Genomic DNA, 17,482 nt, shown 5'->3' on the forward strand with positions numbered 1-17,482 from the left:
ATTGAGTATGTTACGAATTCCCGTAACTGGATCACTTACCAGCAAAGATAGAGAGGTCCGTTGAAGTCTGATGGTACTATTTTTTAAAGTATTTATTGATAAAGGGCACAAAAATAAGATTAATGCAAACATACAGATAATATACATCATCAATACTAAATCTAAGCGCGGGTATAATAATAACCAATAAGAAATAGCTCTATCGTTGTCCAGGGGTTAATGTATTGTCCAATGGAAAGATAACAGTCACTATCAGTTCGTTCAAGCTGCAGTGTTGTTGGGTTTAAAAGTGATGCGGTTTAAACTTGCCCCAGGTCTTTTATGATGCCAATCCGTTGAGTCAGGGGAGCGGGCTTCCCCGTTGTTAGCTAAAAGCTGTTTTCCGTGGTTCCAGCCACCAATTCCAGCCACGGAATCGAACGCACGTGGCTTCCTTCAGATGACTTCCTGCTGTTACGTGGTCGCTTAACGTTTCTTCTGGTGCGTCTAAAGGGGTTGTTCCCCAGACCCTCTTTTATACTTCCTCACAGGGTCTCAGATGTCAATCAGGTTGGGGGTGTGCACTCTCTCCCTCAACCAGCCCACTTTGCTTGAGGGCATTCACGTAGTATAGTAGCTCAATCCACAAATTGGTCTCCAAGAGACAATGGCCATGTCCCGTAGCTTTACATCGCTGGGGAAACGAGCCAGCCTGCACGTGTCTTTTCCCCTTTCCTGGGCCCCTTTACCCAATCCAACAGTGATCTTGCGATTCTCACAAAGGAGGGGGCTACAGACGTAACAAGTATAAGAGTTGGAATGTTATGGTGAGGTTGTATAAGGCATTGGTGAGGCCGAATTTGGAGTATTGTGTACAGTTTTGGTCACTGAGTTACGGGAAGGATATTAATAAGGTTGAAAGAGTGCAGAGAAGGTTTACAAGGATGTTGCCGGGACTTGAGAAACTGAGTTACAGAGAAAGATTGAATAGGTTAGGACTTTATTCCCTGGAGCGTAGAAGAATGAAGGGAGACTTGATAGAGGTATATAAAATTATGATGGGTATAGATAGAGTGAATGCAAGCAGGCTTTTTCCACTGAGGTTAGGGGAGAAAAAAAACCAGAGGACATGGGTTAAGGAAGGGAGAAAAGTTTAAAGGGAACATTAGTGGGGGGGGGGGGCTTCTTCACACAGAGAGTGGTGGGAGTATGGAATGAGCTGCCAGATGAAGTTGTAAATCCGGGCTCACTTTTAACATTTAAGAAAAACTTGGGACAGGTACATGGATGAGAGGTGTATGGAGGGATATGGGCCAGGTGCAGGTCAGTGGGACTAGGCAGAAAAACAGTTCGGCACAGCCAAGAAGATCCAAAAGGTCTGTTTCTGTGCTGTAATGTTCCATGGTTCTATCTAAGAGAAATTACCTAAGAATAATTATTCATTATAAGACAAGAAAAATATGGAAACACTCAGCAAGTCAGGGAGCATCTGTGAAAGAGAAACCAGGGCATTGATTTGAATCTAAGACCCCTTCACAGAATTCTGAGTCCTGATGAAGGTTCTTAGAACAGAAACATTGACTCTGCTTCTCCTTCCTCAATTGCTCCCTGAATGTTTACGGCATTCTTCTGTTTTTAGTTCAGATTTCCACCATACACAGCATTTTGACGGAGGCACAAGAGACTGCGGCTGCTAGAATCTGGAGCAGCAAACAACTTATTGGAGGAGCTCAGTGGATCAAATGGCATCTGTGGGTGGAGGGGTGGAATCATCAACTTTTAGGATTGAAACCCTGCATCAGGTCCTGATACAAGGTCTTGACCTGAAATGTCCCCTGCAGATGCTGCCCATCCTGCTGAGTTCCTCCAGCAACACAGGAGGAACTCAGTAGGCCAGGAAGCATCAATGGAGGGAAGTGGGTCATCTAGCAGATTTTTGATGTCCTGCTTATTGATTTCCATTTACTAAGAATGATTAAACTACTTCAGTCCCTGCGCCTCACTGACTTCAATAACCATTGCATGCCAAAATAACTTCAGTTCAGTCAGCTACTGTTTTAGTAATTCCACATTTGTTATATCTAAACACTTAACTGAATCAGAAAGGTTTCTGTCTGGTTCAGATTTTCGACCTGATATGTCAACAATCCCGTTCACACACTCCCTACCCCAACCCATTACAGACGCCGTTTGACCCTGTTTCTCCAGCAGAGTTGGTGACTTCTGACAAAACTGTTAAAATAATATTTCTCTGATTTGAGGTGTGACCTTATAAGGGTGTATAAAATCTTATAGGCCATGGGTAGGGTCCAATGCACAGAGTCAGAGTAATTTCCCCGGGGTTGGGAAATCAACTAGGTTGAGAGGGGAGATATTTAATAGGAACCTGACGGCAATTTTTCCACCCAGACTGGTCGGTATATGGACTGAGCTGCCAGAGGAAATGGTTGAAGCAGGAACATTAACAGCACTAAAAAGGTACTTGAACAGATAGATTTAGACGGGTAATGAGCCCAATGCTGGCAAAAGGACTAGCTTAGATGGTCATCATGATTGAATCATGGCTAGTTGGGCTGGCCTTTTTCCGCGTTGTGTGACTCGCAGAGACCCCCTGCCTCACCATGGCGGAGTCACCGCAGAAGAATGTGAAGAAGCACCCTCCAGTACGTGGATCTTCCCCGGGTAGAGGGAGTTCACTTCATCCAGCGCCTGGTGCGGGGCCGGAACCTTTGTGCGCGGCTCCCGGCGGTGACGGCCCGTCATAGGTGGCGGACGCGTTCCTTTCCCACGTGCCGGTTGTCAGGGCTGAGCGAGCGGCTGCTGCGAAATGGATTTGATCCACACTATCGGCGATGAGGACGAGGTTCCGGAGGAGGAGGAAGAGACGGGGTCAGAGGGAGAGGTGAGGGCCGTGCGGCTGATGTCCCGTGTGATTGTTGAGGGGGAGGGGGACGCGGCTGGGCCTGAGAGAGATTGTCAGGGTCCAGAAGGACCATCCACGCTCCCCTGTGTGTGCCCCCTCTTTCTGTCTCTCCTTCTCTCTGTCTGTGTCTCTTTCTGTTTGTCTGACTTCCTCTTCACCGAGTGACCGCAGTCAGTGCGGAGCAGTAATAATATCTCCTCACTGACCATCAACAAAGACGCACCTCAAAGATGCGTGCTTAACGCACTGCTCTTCTCTCTGCTCCCACGACTAAGCACAGCTCAAACATCAGTGACGATGGCTCCACTGTTGTTGGCAGAACCCCAGATGGCGATGAGGGGGCACACAGGAGTGAGATAGAACAGCTGGTCGAGTGGTACCGCAACAACAACCTCACCTCGTGTCATAGCCAAGGAATTGATTGTGGACGTCAGGAAGGGGATGTTTGGAGAACACACACCAGTCCTCCTTGAGGGCTCTGTGGTGGAGGGGGTGAGCAGCCTCAAGTTCCTGGCATCAGCATCTCAGAGGATCTTTCCTGTGTCCGACATATTGATGCAATCATGAAGAAGGTCCTACTTCATTAGGAATTTGAAGAGATTTGGTATGTCGCCGAAGACTCCTGCAAATTTCTACCGTTGTGTGGTCAAGAGCATTGTGTCTGGTATAGAGGCTCTAATATGCAGGATCAAAAGTGTCTTCAGATGTTTGCAGACTCAGTCAGTTCCATTAGGTAAAAACACTGAGGACATCTTAAAGAGGCAGTGCCTCTAGAAGGGGGCATTCATCATTAAGGACCCTGGCCATCTGGGACATGCTGTCTTATTAATTACTACCATCGGGGACAAGATACAGAAGCATGAAGACCCACATTCAGCATTTTAGGAACAGCTTCTTCCCTCTGCATTCAGATTTCTGAATGGCTCATGAACACTACCCTGTTATCATAATCCTCTTTTGCACTATTTATTTATTTTGTAATTTTTTTTTGCTGCCACAGTGCAACAAATTTCATGTCATATGTCAGTGATGATAAACCGGATTCTGTTTCCAAAATTGCAAAATAACTGAGTGGGATCATTTCAAAATAAACCAGGAAAATTGAAGAAAAATGGTGGGAGTGTATACAGTGATCTTCATGTCTTCATGACTTCATGAATTGTAAGTGATTCACAAGAAACTTGAATTCAGATAGCTTGGAAAAAATCTAATGTAGAGAAAGAATCCTTGCAAGCATAACTAGTGCCACTCTTCCGCCTACACATCCTCCTTCACCACCATCCAGGGCTCCAAACAGTCCTTCCAGGTGAGGCAACACTTCACCTGTGAGTCTATGGGGATCATCTCCTGTATATCAGTGAGACCCGATGTAGATTGGGGGATTGCTTCATTGAGCACCTTCTGCCACAGAAAGCAGAATTTCCAGGTGGGCACTCATTTCAATTCCACTTCCCATTCCCATTCCAACATGTCAGTCCACGGCTCCCTCTATTGCCAAGATGAGGCCACACTTGGGCTGGAGGAGCCATACCTTGTAGTCTGTCTCGGCAGCCTCCATCCAACCTGATGGCATGAACGTCGATTTCTCAAACTTCCTGTAACTGTCTCCTCCCCACCACCATCTCATTCACCATTCCTGTTTCCCCTCTCTCACCTTATCTCCTCACCAGCATATCTCCCTCTGGTGCTCATCCCCCTTCCCTTTCTTCCATGGTCCTATCAGATTCCCCCTTCTCCAGCTCTGTATCTCTTCCACCAATCGACTTCCCAGCTCTTTACTTCACCCCCCCTCCTAGTTTCACCTATCACCTGCTGCCTTGAACTTCTTCCTCTCCTCCCCTTCTTAGTCTGACCCCTCCCTCCTGCCTTTCCAGTCCAGATGAAGTAGATTTTCTTGTGTGTAAAACATTATTTATTGCTAAAGAGTGTGATACCAAAGTATGGAAGTTGTTTTTCAGAAGTGGAAAGCATTCATCATCATGTTATGTGCCATGTCTTACACCATGGGCTTTCATGGTCTTTATGACCCCGTGATTGTTCTTGGCAAATTCCTACAGAAGTGGGTTGCCATTGCCTTCTTCTGGGCAGTGTTTTTACAAGACGGATGACCATAGCCATTATCAATTCTCTTCAGAGATTGTGTGCCTGGCATCAGTGCTCACGTAACTAGAATGATATGCACCAGCTGCCTATGTGACCATCCACCACCTGCTCCCATGGCTTCACGTGACCCTGATTGTGGGGCCTAAGCAGGTGTTACACCTTGCCTAAGGGTGATCTACAGGCTAGTGGAGGGAAGGAACGCTTTACACCTCCTTTGGTAGAGACGTATCTCCACTCTGCCACCCAAAGCGTTAACTTGGGCCATGTGTGGAGTACTGTGTACAGTAGTTGGAAGGTGTTCAGAGAAGGTTTACCAGGCTAATACCAGGAATGGGCAGTTTGCCTCATGTGGAAGGACTGAACCATCTAAGCTGGAGTTTAGATGAGTAAAAAGTGATGTGATTGAGGTAAATAAAATCATGAGGGCTGTTGAAGGGATGGAAATGGAGAAGATTTTCCTCTTGTGGGAGAATCAAAGTAGAGATTACTGTTTAAAAACAAGAGGTTGCACATTTAAGTCAGAGATGAGATTAAACCATAGAAAGGGTGCTGAGGAGATTTACAAGGATGTTGCCCGGATTGGGGAGAAGTCTTATGAAAATGGGTCAAGTGAACTCAGCCTTCCCACCGATCTCCCTCCTGGCACTTATCCTTGTAAGCGGAACAAGAGCTACACCTGCCCTTACACTTCCTCCCTCACCGCCATTCAGGGCCCCAGACAGTCCTTCCAGGTGAGGCGACACTTCACCTGTGAGTCGGCTGGTGTGGTATACTGCATCTGGTGCTCCCGGTGTGGCCTTTTATATATTGGTGAGACCCGACGCAGACTGGGAGACTGTTTCGCTGAACACCTATGCTCGGTCGCCAGAGAAAGCAGGATCTTCCAGTGGCCACACATTTTAATTCCATGTCCCATTCCCATTCTGATATGTCTATCCATGTCCTCCTCTACTGTCAAAATGAATCCAAACTCAGGTTGGAGGAACAACACTTTATATACCGGCTGGGTGGCCTCCAACCTGATGACATGAACATTGACTTCTCTAATTTCCGTTAATGCCCCTCCTCCCCTTCTTACCCCATCCCTGACATATTTAGTTTGTTTTTTTATCTCTCTCTCTGCCCATCACTCTGCCTGTTCTCCATCTCCCTCTGGTGCTTCCCCCCTCCCCCTTTCTTTCTCCTGAGGCCTCCCATCCCATGATCCTTTCCCTTCTCCTGCTCTGTATCACTTTCGCCAAACACCTTTCCAGCTCTTAGCTTCATCCCACCCCCTCCGGTCTTCTCCTGTCATTTCACATTTCCCCCTCCTCCCACTACTTTCAAATCTCTTACTATCTTTCCTTTCAGTTAGTCCTGACAAAGGGTCTCAGTCCGAAACGTCGACAGTGCTTCTCCTTATAGATGCTGCCTGGCCTACTGTATTCCACCAGCATTTTGTGTGTGTTGTCAGCCTTTTTTCCTTTGAGTGACGGAGGATGAGTGGTGACCTGATAGAGGTGTACAAGATGATGTGGATAGTTAGAGGCTTTTTCCCAGGGCTGAAATGGCTAGCACGAGTGGGCATAGTTTTAAGGTGCTTGGAAGTAGGTACAGAGGAGATGTCAGGGGTAAGTTGTTGGGTGGAATGGGCTGCTGGTGCCGGTGGTGGAGGCGGAAACGATAGGGTCTTTTAAGAGACTCCTGGATAGGTACATGGAGGTTAGAAAAATAGAGGGCTATGGATAACCCTAGGTAATTTCTAAGGTAAGGACGTTCAGCACAGCTTTGTGGGCTGAAGGGCCTGTATTGTGGTGTAGGTTTTCTATGTTTCTAACTTCAACTTTGATAATGGTTTATGTTTGTTTACAATTTGTACTGATATTTCCCCTTTTTTGTATCATAAGTTGGAAATGTGTAGCTGTAAAACAATGGGAGAGATGGTGAATATGAAGAATTGCATATTTGTGATGTAGCCATTTATTGCAATTTTCACTGACCTTGAAGGAATAGGATGTGATGTGTGAACTGGGCTTGTCTTGAGTTTTAATAAAATAAATAACATGCAGTGAACTAAACCTATCTGGTTGGTGGGGTGGGGACGCAAGTGTTCATTCTGAGAGGAATAGTTGGAGCAGAGGAAGTGTTTTCAATAAATGAGTGCTGTGGAGCTGTTGTGTAACAAATGTAACAGAACTTTTCAAATTATGTATTTATCATTAATGATAGTTCCTGAAGTCATTATTGAGCAATATTAGAATGAAAGAACTTGTGCCTTTTCATATTCTTGATACTAATGTTTCATATTTATTCATTTTAATATTAATTACTGTTATTTATATGCAGGGACATATGACCAAAGCAAGATTGTACTAATTGCAGGTGACTAATTAATATTGTCTGGTAATATCAGTTTGGGAAGGTATGTTGATTAGGGCAGAAAACTCTGATCTATTTGAATGAAATCATGCTTGTGTAGGTTGGCTGGATGTTGGGTTAATGTCTTATTTGAAATACTGTAGGGTTAGCATTTTAGTATTTTGTCTATTGCATTATAATTTACTTGACAGGGGTTTGATATCAGTGAAGTTTCTGAACTATCAGTATGAGTTCTGAAGCATGAATCCAGAATGATTGATTGAAGTCAATATTTAACATTAATTTAGATAGGAAAGCTTTAGAGGGATACAGGTCAAACACAGGCAGATGGATTGAGTTCCAGTAGGAACCATAGTTGACCTGGATGAGCTGGGCTATTTCATTATTATATAACTCTATCAATCTACAGAATCTTTTGTGTCTATGGATATATGATTCAGTTTAAAAGAAAAAAAATTGATTTGGGGAGAGGATGTTGGTGGGTGTGGAGCAGGAATAATAACCATGAAACCATTAGGTTGTCCTATAAACCCATTGTGTTCACTAATATTCTTTGGAGAGGAAAATCTGCTTTCTTTTCCTTCCTAGATTCACCAAAGTGGCTGATGCTCAGCTGCCTCAGTTTGGATGTTACGATTGGATAGTCAGTGCAATTATGCCTGTGATATTTGTGCCTTAAACAAGCAATTACAAAATGCTTTTTCACTGCATTGGATTCTGTGCTTTTGACCCAACGATAAAAAAGTTATTCAAGCAATTTTTCAACCAGGATTTCGTGTTGGCCAACCATTTAGTTCCAATCCCTATTCCCATTCCGATATGTTGTTTCATGGTCTCCTCTGCTACCATAATGAGGCTACTTTTAGGTTGGAGGGGATATTGCTCCTCCAACATCTCATAATCTGTGTGGGTTGCCTCCAATCTGATGGCATGAACAACAATTTCTCTAACTTCCAATAATTTCTGCCCCCTACCCCTTCTCTCTTCTTCAATTCGCCATTCTGGCTACCCTCTTATCTCTTCTCCTCACCTGCCTATCACTTTTCTTTTGTGCTCCCCTTTCTCCCGTAGCCCAGTCTCTTTACCTGTCAGATTCCTCCTTCTTCAGCCTTTTACCTTTTCCACCTGTCACCTCCCAGCTTCTTACTTCATCCCCTCCTCCACCCACCTACATTCGCCCCTCATCTGGCTTCACCCATCACCTTCTAGCATGTACTCCTTCCCCTTCCTCCACCTCCTCATTCAGGCTTCTTCTCCCATTCTTTCCAGGTTTGATGAATGGTCTTGGCCTGAAACGTTGACTCTTTCCATACCTTTCCATAGATGCTGTCTGACCTGCTGAGTTCCTCCAGCATCTGTGTGTGTTGCTCGGATTTCCAGCATCTGCAGATTTTCTCATGTTTGTTATCTGCAGAATCTCTTCTGTGTACAATTTCAAGCAACTTTAAGAGGGTTTGGAGTTCCAGTACAGTATACACTTTTAAATCAAATGCAGGTGGCCCAGCATACTTTTGTATTCTTTCTAACTGTAGAATGTGGTTGGAGTTTAACAGAGTCAGAAGTCTAATACACCAGTCCAGTACAGAATGCTAATGGATGTCAAGAAGCTGGTTCTTAGCTAAGTTTCAGGTTGGGAGTATAGTCAGTTTTGAGAGTAGGAAGTTAAGTAAGGAGGAGGAAACATAACACAGAATAGATTAGAAACCAGGAGCAGGCAAGGGAATTAAGATCAAAAGGGAAAATGCCCATTATATGTAGCATTTAGTTAGAGGAATGGAGCTGGTACCTGCCAGAATGCGCTGCAGTTGGCTGAGTGTTCTGTACTTGCATTTTTTAATTAAAACATTGGAAATGTTTTTTACTATTGGATCAATTGTTAGAAAAGTAATTCTTTCAAAAATTATCATTAAAGCTAATGCTGTTTATTAAAAAACATTATTTTCTTTACTAGTTGTCAAAACGATTAAATGGATTTGCAACAAGGAATCTCATTTGGATTATTGATCTGGTCAGATAATCATCTTGAATATTGCATTTGCTTCTGATTTATAAGGCTGTTTTATGTTTTGTTTAGGAATTGCCTATCGTTTTGCTGAAGAAGAGGAAGCTAAAGAAGCGATGTGTGGACTTCAGTGAAGACTTTCTCTTCACCGAGAAGGATGGGGAATATGATGATGGTTGGGTGATGGCAGATGTTCTGAGTCAATTGAAGAAAAATGTGAGGAACTGTTATTCAGTAGCATGAATGCAGTAGCCTTCATGGCTTTAAATAAAACATGAATTGCAATCAGTGTTGTAATGCTCAAAGTTGAGCAACAATCACGTGGTTGAGTCAGAAACTTGTGAGGATCTGTGTGCATGGTGCTGGTCTTTGGTGCTTACTATTGGATATGGTCTGTACAGTGGGTTCTAATTTCTGTGTCAGTTATGGCCTGATTTTTAATATGGGATGAACAAAATGGCAGATATCTAGAAAGATCAAGGATCAAAGGCACCTTAATTTTCTGCCTGATCATCCAATGTTTTTTTAATTAGATGATTTTGACTGCTAATATAGCAAAAGTGATATTCTTTGTCCTGTAAAACTGAGTAACACAACTTTTAGAAATCTTTTCATTTTTTTACCAAGTGAAGGGCTTTTGGATTAAAATGTGACATTGATAATCTGAAGCTTATGTATGGATTGTGTATATGTTCCTAAATGGGGCACAGATCTAATTATTTAACTAAAGGTGCTGAGATGTTTCACTTCACTAAGCTTGGGTGCTTTATTTCTTAACCCTTTCAGGAATTGGTCACAAGTGAATTAGTCTAACTTCTGGGTTCCTAACTTAGCAGCTTGCGATTTTTGACTGACTATATGGGGCTAATAAAGTAAAGGATTGATATTTTTGTTTAATTTCAGAAAGCACCAACGACCCTAGATGAAAAAATAGACAAAATTCGGAAGAAAAGAAAGAAAGAGGTCAGTTGTTTGAAAAATATTCATCAATGGATTGCAATTGTCTGATTACTCAGATGTAAGAAGTTCAATGAAACAAGTGCATTGGCATCTGCCGTTAGCTAGATTTCCTAGCCTCATCCTTTATCCTGAATTTCTTTTTTTTTATGTACATCTTAAGTAATAGAACTAATAAAGTTAAAGTAAAAGAACTAATAATAATAAAATAGAACTAATAAAGTTGAAGTAAATATAAAAGTTGGAATATTAGATTGTAACTTTACAAAATATTGTGCAGTAGTTTTTTCCATCCACAGGCATGATCCCCTGAATATCAGTCAACTGCTGGAGCATTGACAGCATTCTTTTCTTTCAATCTATTCCTGTAATTCTCCAAAAGTTGGAAGTCTGCGGCCAGTGGTGTACTGCAGGTATCAGTGCTGGGACCCTTTTTGTTTATGATAGCCATTAACATAGGCATTATGCTTAGTAAGTTTACAGATGATAAGAAAATTCATAGTGGTGTGTGTAGTAGAGGAAGTTGTCAAAGGCTAGAGTAGGATTGAGATTGGATAGAAAGTTGTGCAGAACATTGCAGATGGAATTTGATCCTGGCAAGTGCAAGCTGATGCGTTCTGGAAATTCAAGTGGGGGTAGGATATTTATAGTAAATGGGAGGGTGTGAAGGAATATTGATGCCTGAGAGACCTTGGAATTCCCTCAAAGTAGCAACAGGTACATAGGATGATAAAGAAGGCTTATGTCATGCTTGCCTTCAGAGCTCAGGGCATAGAATATAAATGTTGGAATATTAGATTGTAACTTTACAAAACACTATAGTGCATGTGCAGGGAGTACTGTGTGCTGATCTGGTCACCGCACTATAGGAAGGATGTGCTTGGACTAGAGGGAGTGCCAAAAATGACGCCTGCATTAGAGGACTTCAGTTATGGAGAGAGATTGGATAGGCTGGGTTTGCTTTCCCTGGAGTGAAGGAGACTGAGTGGTGACAAGATAGAAGTACATAAGCTTATTAGAGGCATAGATAGGGTAGATAGTCAGAAACATTTTCCCTTGATAGGCATATTAGAAGCAAGAGGGCAAAGGTTTGAGGAGGGAGGAAAGTGTATGAAAGAGCATTTGGGGAAAGTTACCTGGAACCTGATGCCAAGGTTGTGGTGAGTCAGATACAATCACTCTTTAAAGGATCTGTAGACAGGCGTGTAAATAGCTAAGACCTAGAAGGATAAGAGTATAAGGTGTCCAGGGAGGGTGGTGCCTCTGGTGAAGGAGCTTGTTGTGTCCAATCTGGGGCAGGTCACTCACCTTTGGTGCCCAGCAGACACTGAGCTCACCTGCAGCTCCAAGCAGCTGTTTGCATGCGGACAGTGGCCGCATCCTGGTATGCCACTTCGACAGGCGGACTAAAGCAGGTGCGAGTAGCTGGTGGCCCTCATCCTCAATGAGGTAGGAATATGCCTGTCCTAGTGTGCGAAGTCAGCATAGGTGGACTGGGCAGATGAGATGGGGGCAATTAAATCATCAGGGAAGGCGGTTCTGCAACACTCCATGGAGAGTGAAGGGACAGAAGTAGTCATGGTCATCCACTGCAACCAAGGGAAATCCCAGTCATGATGACTATTCGCATCAATGGACCCAGACTTCCGAGCTCGAGGGAATGGAATTGCCCCAGAGCAATGGCTTTTCCACTTTAAAATCTCTCCCATACAACAGACAATAGCCACCACAGAAGGATATAGTGTGGATGGGAATGAAGATCAACATGGACATGGTGGTGCAAATGGACCCATTCGATGTACAACTGGGATAGCACCAAATATATAGAAGCAGAAACCTTTGTTTATATAAGAAATATAAGAAAGATTTTTGTTTTAAATCAATATGATACCAGGAACAGTGAGTTGAGAAAGCATGTATATATGGAACCCAATAATAAGCAACGGATAGCTATAAAGTCCAATGGAATGTGAGCCTACAAACTCTTAACATGATGTGCAAGAAGATGGCACCAGCGAACAACACGGTCAAGGGCAGGTCATGAAACTACTTCTTTCATAGAAACAGAAAACCTACGGCACAATACAGGCCCTTCGGCCCTCAAAATTGTGCCGAACATGCCCCTACCTTAGAAATTACTAGGCTTACCCATAGCCCTCTATTTTTCTAAGCTTTCACTTCTTTTATGTTTTATTTTTCTTTCAAATGTGGATCTGCTACTGTGATCTACATGTTGGTGGTATGTTTTTGGGCTGATTGAGCAAGTCTGGCACTTTGCTGTCTCTGAGAGGGTTCTGGGAGGCTTTGAGCAGACTCTGCGGCCTTGATGGAAAGAAGCCTGGAGACGGCACAAATCCATGATCCATTGCATTTCTCACTGATTAAAGCATCGAGGAAGATTGAAAATCTTCAAGGACAAGATTATTGGAGGGTGAGCAGGTGTTCAGTGCTTGCCTACCAGCCACTCGCTCATTGCTGCCAGAAGAAGGTGTCTGCGTGTGCTGGTCTGTCTCCTCCTCATTGCTGTCAGAGGATGGTGTCTGAGTTCTGGGTTTATTTGATGTGGTTTGTGGAATTGACTCTGTAGTTCACATTATGATGTGTTTCTACTTTTTGGTTGCTCCTTTTTTTTTTGTTGCTGTTTTGGATGAAAATCATGCGGCCTGCAATACACTGAGCTGAATTGAATATGCCTGGACTCTTTCACTTTGTTTTATACAGTATTCTGTGTTTCTCGCTTTTTTTTGTTGCCATTTGCATGATTTGGTATTTTTTGGTGGTGGGGGGGTGGATGTTTTTCTTTGTTTTCATGGCTGTCTGAGGGGAAGATGGATCTCAGAGCTGCATAGATACTTTGTTTATAAATGTACTTTGAATCTATAAGTAACATCCAAAATTGACAAACTTGGATTGTAGACAAAGGAAACATGTACATATTATCCTTATTTCTATGATAATCTAACTCTGCTTAGACAACTGAGTATTGAGAAGTTTTGATGCTGCAACTCGGGAAGAGAAATTAATTGTTCTTTTTGTGTGTATATTGCAAATGTTATTTGAGCTACAGTGGTTAAATTATGAAGACTGATTAGGGAGGGGGAAATGGTGGGTGGAAAACCAAGTTTGTATTCACCTGAGTACTGATGGCTAAGAAGTAATCTAATTGAGGGCCATAAAATGAAAGAAACTATTTCCAATTGTTAGAAAGCCCTGAATAAAGGGACTTGATCTTCAATTAGAACTGAATATTCAGGGATGATCTAAAAATGTGACATTAAGAGTATTTTCCCTGTTAATGATATTGTTTATCAAAAGTTGATTGGTGGAATATGTTCTAATTGTTCAAATCCAGTAATTTAAGATTAGCTCCTTGGTAATCAAGACCTGAATTTTAAAATTATCATCTTTGTTTTCAAGTATATCCATGGCCATGTCATTCCCTATCTGAAATTTTCCAGCCCTATAACCCTCAGAAATCTCCTCACTGCTCCAGTTTTGACTTAATTTTTTTCCCAACTTTAATCTTCTTCATGAAAGTTTATGGAAGCCAATTTTCTTGATGGAACACCTTGACATTATTCTTTATTCAAGATTTTACATTTATCAGCATATACATTTGCCTGACATTGAAGCATGGCTCAGCTCTAGGTAGAATATGCAATGAGATTTTTCTCGCCTTCACTGAATGATATTATTGAATTATCTGGAGATTGCAGTAGATTAAGCAGCAATTGTTATTTCTTCTGTTTACAAATGGCTTCAGAAATAGGTTTAGGTGGGGGGAAGGTGATTAGATGTTGGGAGAGGGAAGTGAGGAGGAGCATTAAACTGAGAGGATGAAAGAGAACAAACAGCTTGTTTAAAAAAAGCTGCAGGTGTTGAAAATCTAAAGAAGAAAATGGTGGAAATACTCAGCAGGTCTGGCATAATCTGTGGGAAGAGAAGCTGATGTTCTAGGGCAAAGACCCTGAAACATTACCTATACTTCTCTTCCCACAGATGCAGCCTGACCGTCTGAACATTCCCACCATTTTTTTATTTTTAATATTGAACAAGTTGTACCTGTCCCTATTGATTTCTAGGAGCAATCTACAAAAGAAGCAAAGAGAACAAAGACTGATTCCACTGAGGACACAGTATCTAATCCAGACGTGATAAAGCCAGATGAGGAAGAAGTGGATGAAATTGAGGAGAATGACGAAACAAAGGAATCTGATGGAGAACAAGAGATTGATGATGATGATGATGATGAATCAATATCTGAATTCTCCTCTGGAGATGAGGATGTTTTACAGAAGGCGGGTAAGTAGACTGCTAGGTCTTGTACAGTAATGTGTAATTTATTTCCAGCACTTTATTGATCTTATTTGATTGCCATTTCTTTTATAGACACACTGAAATCAAAGGGAAAGAAGAAAATTCCTCAGAATGTGAGTACTCCTTGTGCTTCATCTCCTTCGGTGGTTTGGCGTGAACAACGATGATGTTATTGTTAAAGATGAGTCTAAATTTACAAGGCTGTTGCCAGGACTTGAGTTACAGGGAAAGGTTGAATAGGTTAGTATTCGGAGTGTAGAGATGAGAAGGGATTTGATGGACGTAGACAAAATTATGAGGGGTGTAGATAGGGTAAATGCAAACAGATATTTTCCACTGAGGCTGGTTGAGACTAAAACTAGAGGTCATGGTTTAAGGGGAACGTGAGGGGAAATTTCTTCACACAGAGGCTGCTGAGTGTGGAATGAGCTGCCAGCAGAAGAGGTGGTTGATGGTTTGATTTCAACATTTAACAGAAATTTGGATAGGTACATGGATAGGAGTATAGTCAGCCCTCCTTATGTGCAGATTCAACCAACCGTGGATTGGGAAATCCAGGAAGTTCTCTCTCCAACACTTGTTGCTTGAGCATGTACAGACTATTTTTTTTGTCATTACTTCCTAAACAATACAGTATAACAAATATTTACATAGCATTTAGATTGTATTAGGCATTACAAGTAATACCTAATTTGAGTTGAGATTTAGGGGGCAAAAGTTTAAGGGTAACATGAGGGGGAATTTCTTTACTCAGAGAGTGGTAGCTGTGTGGAATGAGCTTCCAGTAGAAGTGGTAGAGGCAGGTTCGGTATTGTCATTTAAAGCAAAATTGGATAGGTATATGGACAGGAAAGGAATGGAGGGTTATGGGCTGAGTGCGGGTCAGTGGGATTTAGGTGAGAGTAAGCGTTTGGCGTGGACTAGAAGAGCCGAGATGATCTGTTTCCATGCTGAAATTGTTATATGGTTATATCTAGAAATGACTTAAAAGTACAGGCAGTCCCCAGGTTACGAATGAGTTCCATTCCTGAGTCTGTCTTTAAGTCGGATTTGAAGTCGGAACAGGTACATCCGGTATTATTTAGTGTCAGTTAGTCAAACATTTTTCTTAGTATATAGTACATATTTTACCTTTCTATGCATATAAAACACTTAAGAAACATACGTATTTCAATAATTAAACCACTGCGTTGCTTAGTAATAATTGTAGCTTTCATCGGGGCAGGGCCTTTCACATGCTCCATTAAATTGTTCCAATCGTTGACCAACTGTAGCCTAATGCTTTTCCAATGACCAATGGCGTTTCATCTCTTTCTGATTGCTTTATTACTTCCACCTTATTTTCAATTGCGATTGTGATTATTTTTGTGAACAGAAACACTGCGGATTCAGAGCCGCGCCACCAGGTCCTAATGTCCACTGCACGGAGACATGTTAAATGAAGTCCGGGGTTCAGCTGTGTCCTAAAGACCACCACACTGATACATGTTAGATAAGGGACTTGAGCATCTGCGAATTTTGGTATCCGCGGGAAGTCCTGGAACCAATCCTCTGCGGATAAGAAGGGCCGATTGTAGTATGGAGTGCTATGGTCTGGGTGCGGGTCCATGGAACTAGGCAGAATACTGGTCTAGCATGGACTAGTTGGGACAAGGGGCCTGTTTCTGTGCTGTAATATTCTATGACTTTCATAGCTTTTTCAGAAACCTCAGCAGGTAGTTGTTCTCGATCCCTAATAGCAGTTGAGATTTTATTTTTCTGTGCTCAGCTCTGAATCGCAGAGCTGGGCAAGTGCTGTTTGAATGCTGACTGGTGGCTTGGGAATGGAGAGAGGTCTGAAAGCAGGAAAGTATAGGTAATTGGTTTATTATTGTCACAGGTACTGAGATACTGTGGAAAACTTCTGCTTGCATGCCATCCAAATAGATTGTTCCATTCATAAATGATTTGAGATAGTGCAGAAGAAAAGAATTGACAGAATGCAGGGTATAGTATTAAAGTACCATGCAGATGCAATAATGAAGGGACAATATCAGGATTGATTGAAAGGAAAGGATAGAGGGATGGATTAACAGTGATGAAGGAATAAAAATGAAAAGTTATGAGGAGGATGGTGAAGAAGAACAAATAAGGATGATCAGCATAGGATGCATTGGAAGAGTTAAGTACAATTTGAATAAATGAATACAGAGCTACAGAAATGAGAGTAGGAGAGCTGTGTGATAGGATTAGGAGCTGAAATTATGCTGGAAAAAAGTAAGTTGTGGGAAGATTAGGAAATATTTTTGACAAAGAGGTATGATGTGAAGACGTTTTTGTGTCAGCTCCCAGTTTCATACTGCTGTTTCTGCACCGATACAGAAATCGGGTGTGTTCTTTGAGGATGCCCCAGAAGTTGATGACAGCCTAACATTCCAGGACATGAATCTCTCTCGACCGCTTTTAAAGGTATTATGTTTTATTGTGCAATACGTAAAGCATGCAGCTGTCCTGGGACATATTTGCCCCTTCAGGGTGATGGCATGTATATTTTAAGGTTTTTATGATACTTTCTGCTTGTAAATTAATTTGTAAGGAGTGAGCTTGTGTTCATTTTGACTCTGAAGAATCTGTTACATAATGTACGATCTTGAATCATCTTCAGAAATTGATCACATGATATGCAATACACATTAATAATTTATTGTTTCATAAGGTTTCTCCTTCCAATTTATTTCCCCTCTCCATGAATTGTTGCATTAGTCCAGTCTCCCAATTTTTTACTATCTTCCCAAGTGATCATTCATGTAGACCTGCACAATAATTTGAGTCATATCTAAGTTCTATGCAGCTCCATAGGTGCA

The 17,482-nt window shown here is 42.1% G+C and overlaps 1 protein-coding gene across 1 annotated transcript in view; it reads left to right on the plus strand.

Moving 5' to 3' along the window:
- Positions 1-120: 120 nt before the first annotated feature.
- Positions 121-17,482, plus strand: part of ddx27 (DEAD (Asp-Glu-Ala-Asp) box polypeptide 27) — a 58,032-nt gene continuing 40,670 nt past the window's right edge. The window contains exons 1-6 of the mRNA XM_059980341.1: positions 121-2,881; positions 9,438-9,581; positions 10,269-10,328; positions 14,405-14,624; positions 14,712-14,752; positions 17,001-17,087. Of these exons, the coding sequence (XP_059836324.1) occupies positions 2,807-2,881; positions 9,438-9,581; positions 10,269-10,328; positions 14,405-14,624; positions 14,712-14,752; positions 17,001-17,087 (627 nt within the window). The 5' untranslated portion in view covers positions 121-2,806. The remainder of the gene's footprint in view (positions 2,882-9,437; positions 9,582-10,268; positions 10,329-14,404; positions 14,625-14,711; positions 14,753-17,000; positions 17,088-17,482) is intronic.

The sequence above is a fragment of the Hypanus sabinus genome, chromosome 9, assembly GCF_030144855.1.
Source record: "Hypanus sabinus isolate sHypSab1 chromosome 9, sHypSab1.hap1, whole genome shotgun sequence".
Taxonomy (NCBI): domain Eukaryota; kingdom Metazoa; phylum Chordata; class Chondrichthyes; order Myliobatiformes; family Dasyatidae; genus Hypanus; species Hypanus sabinus.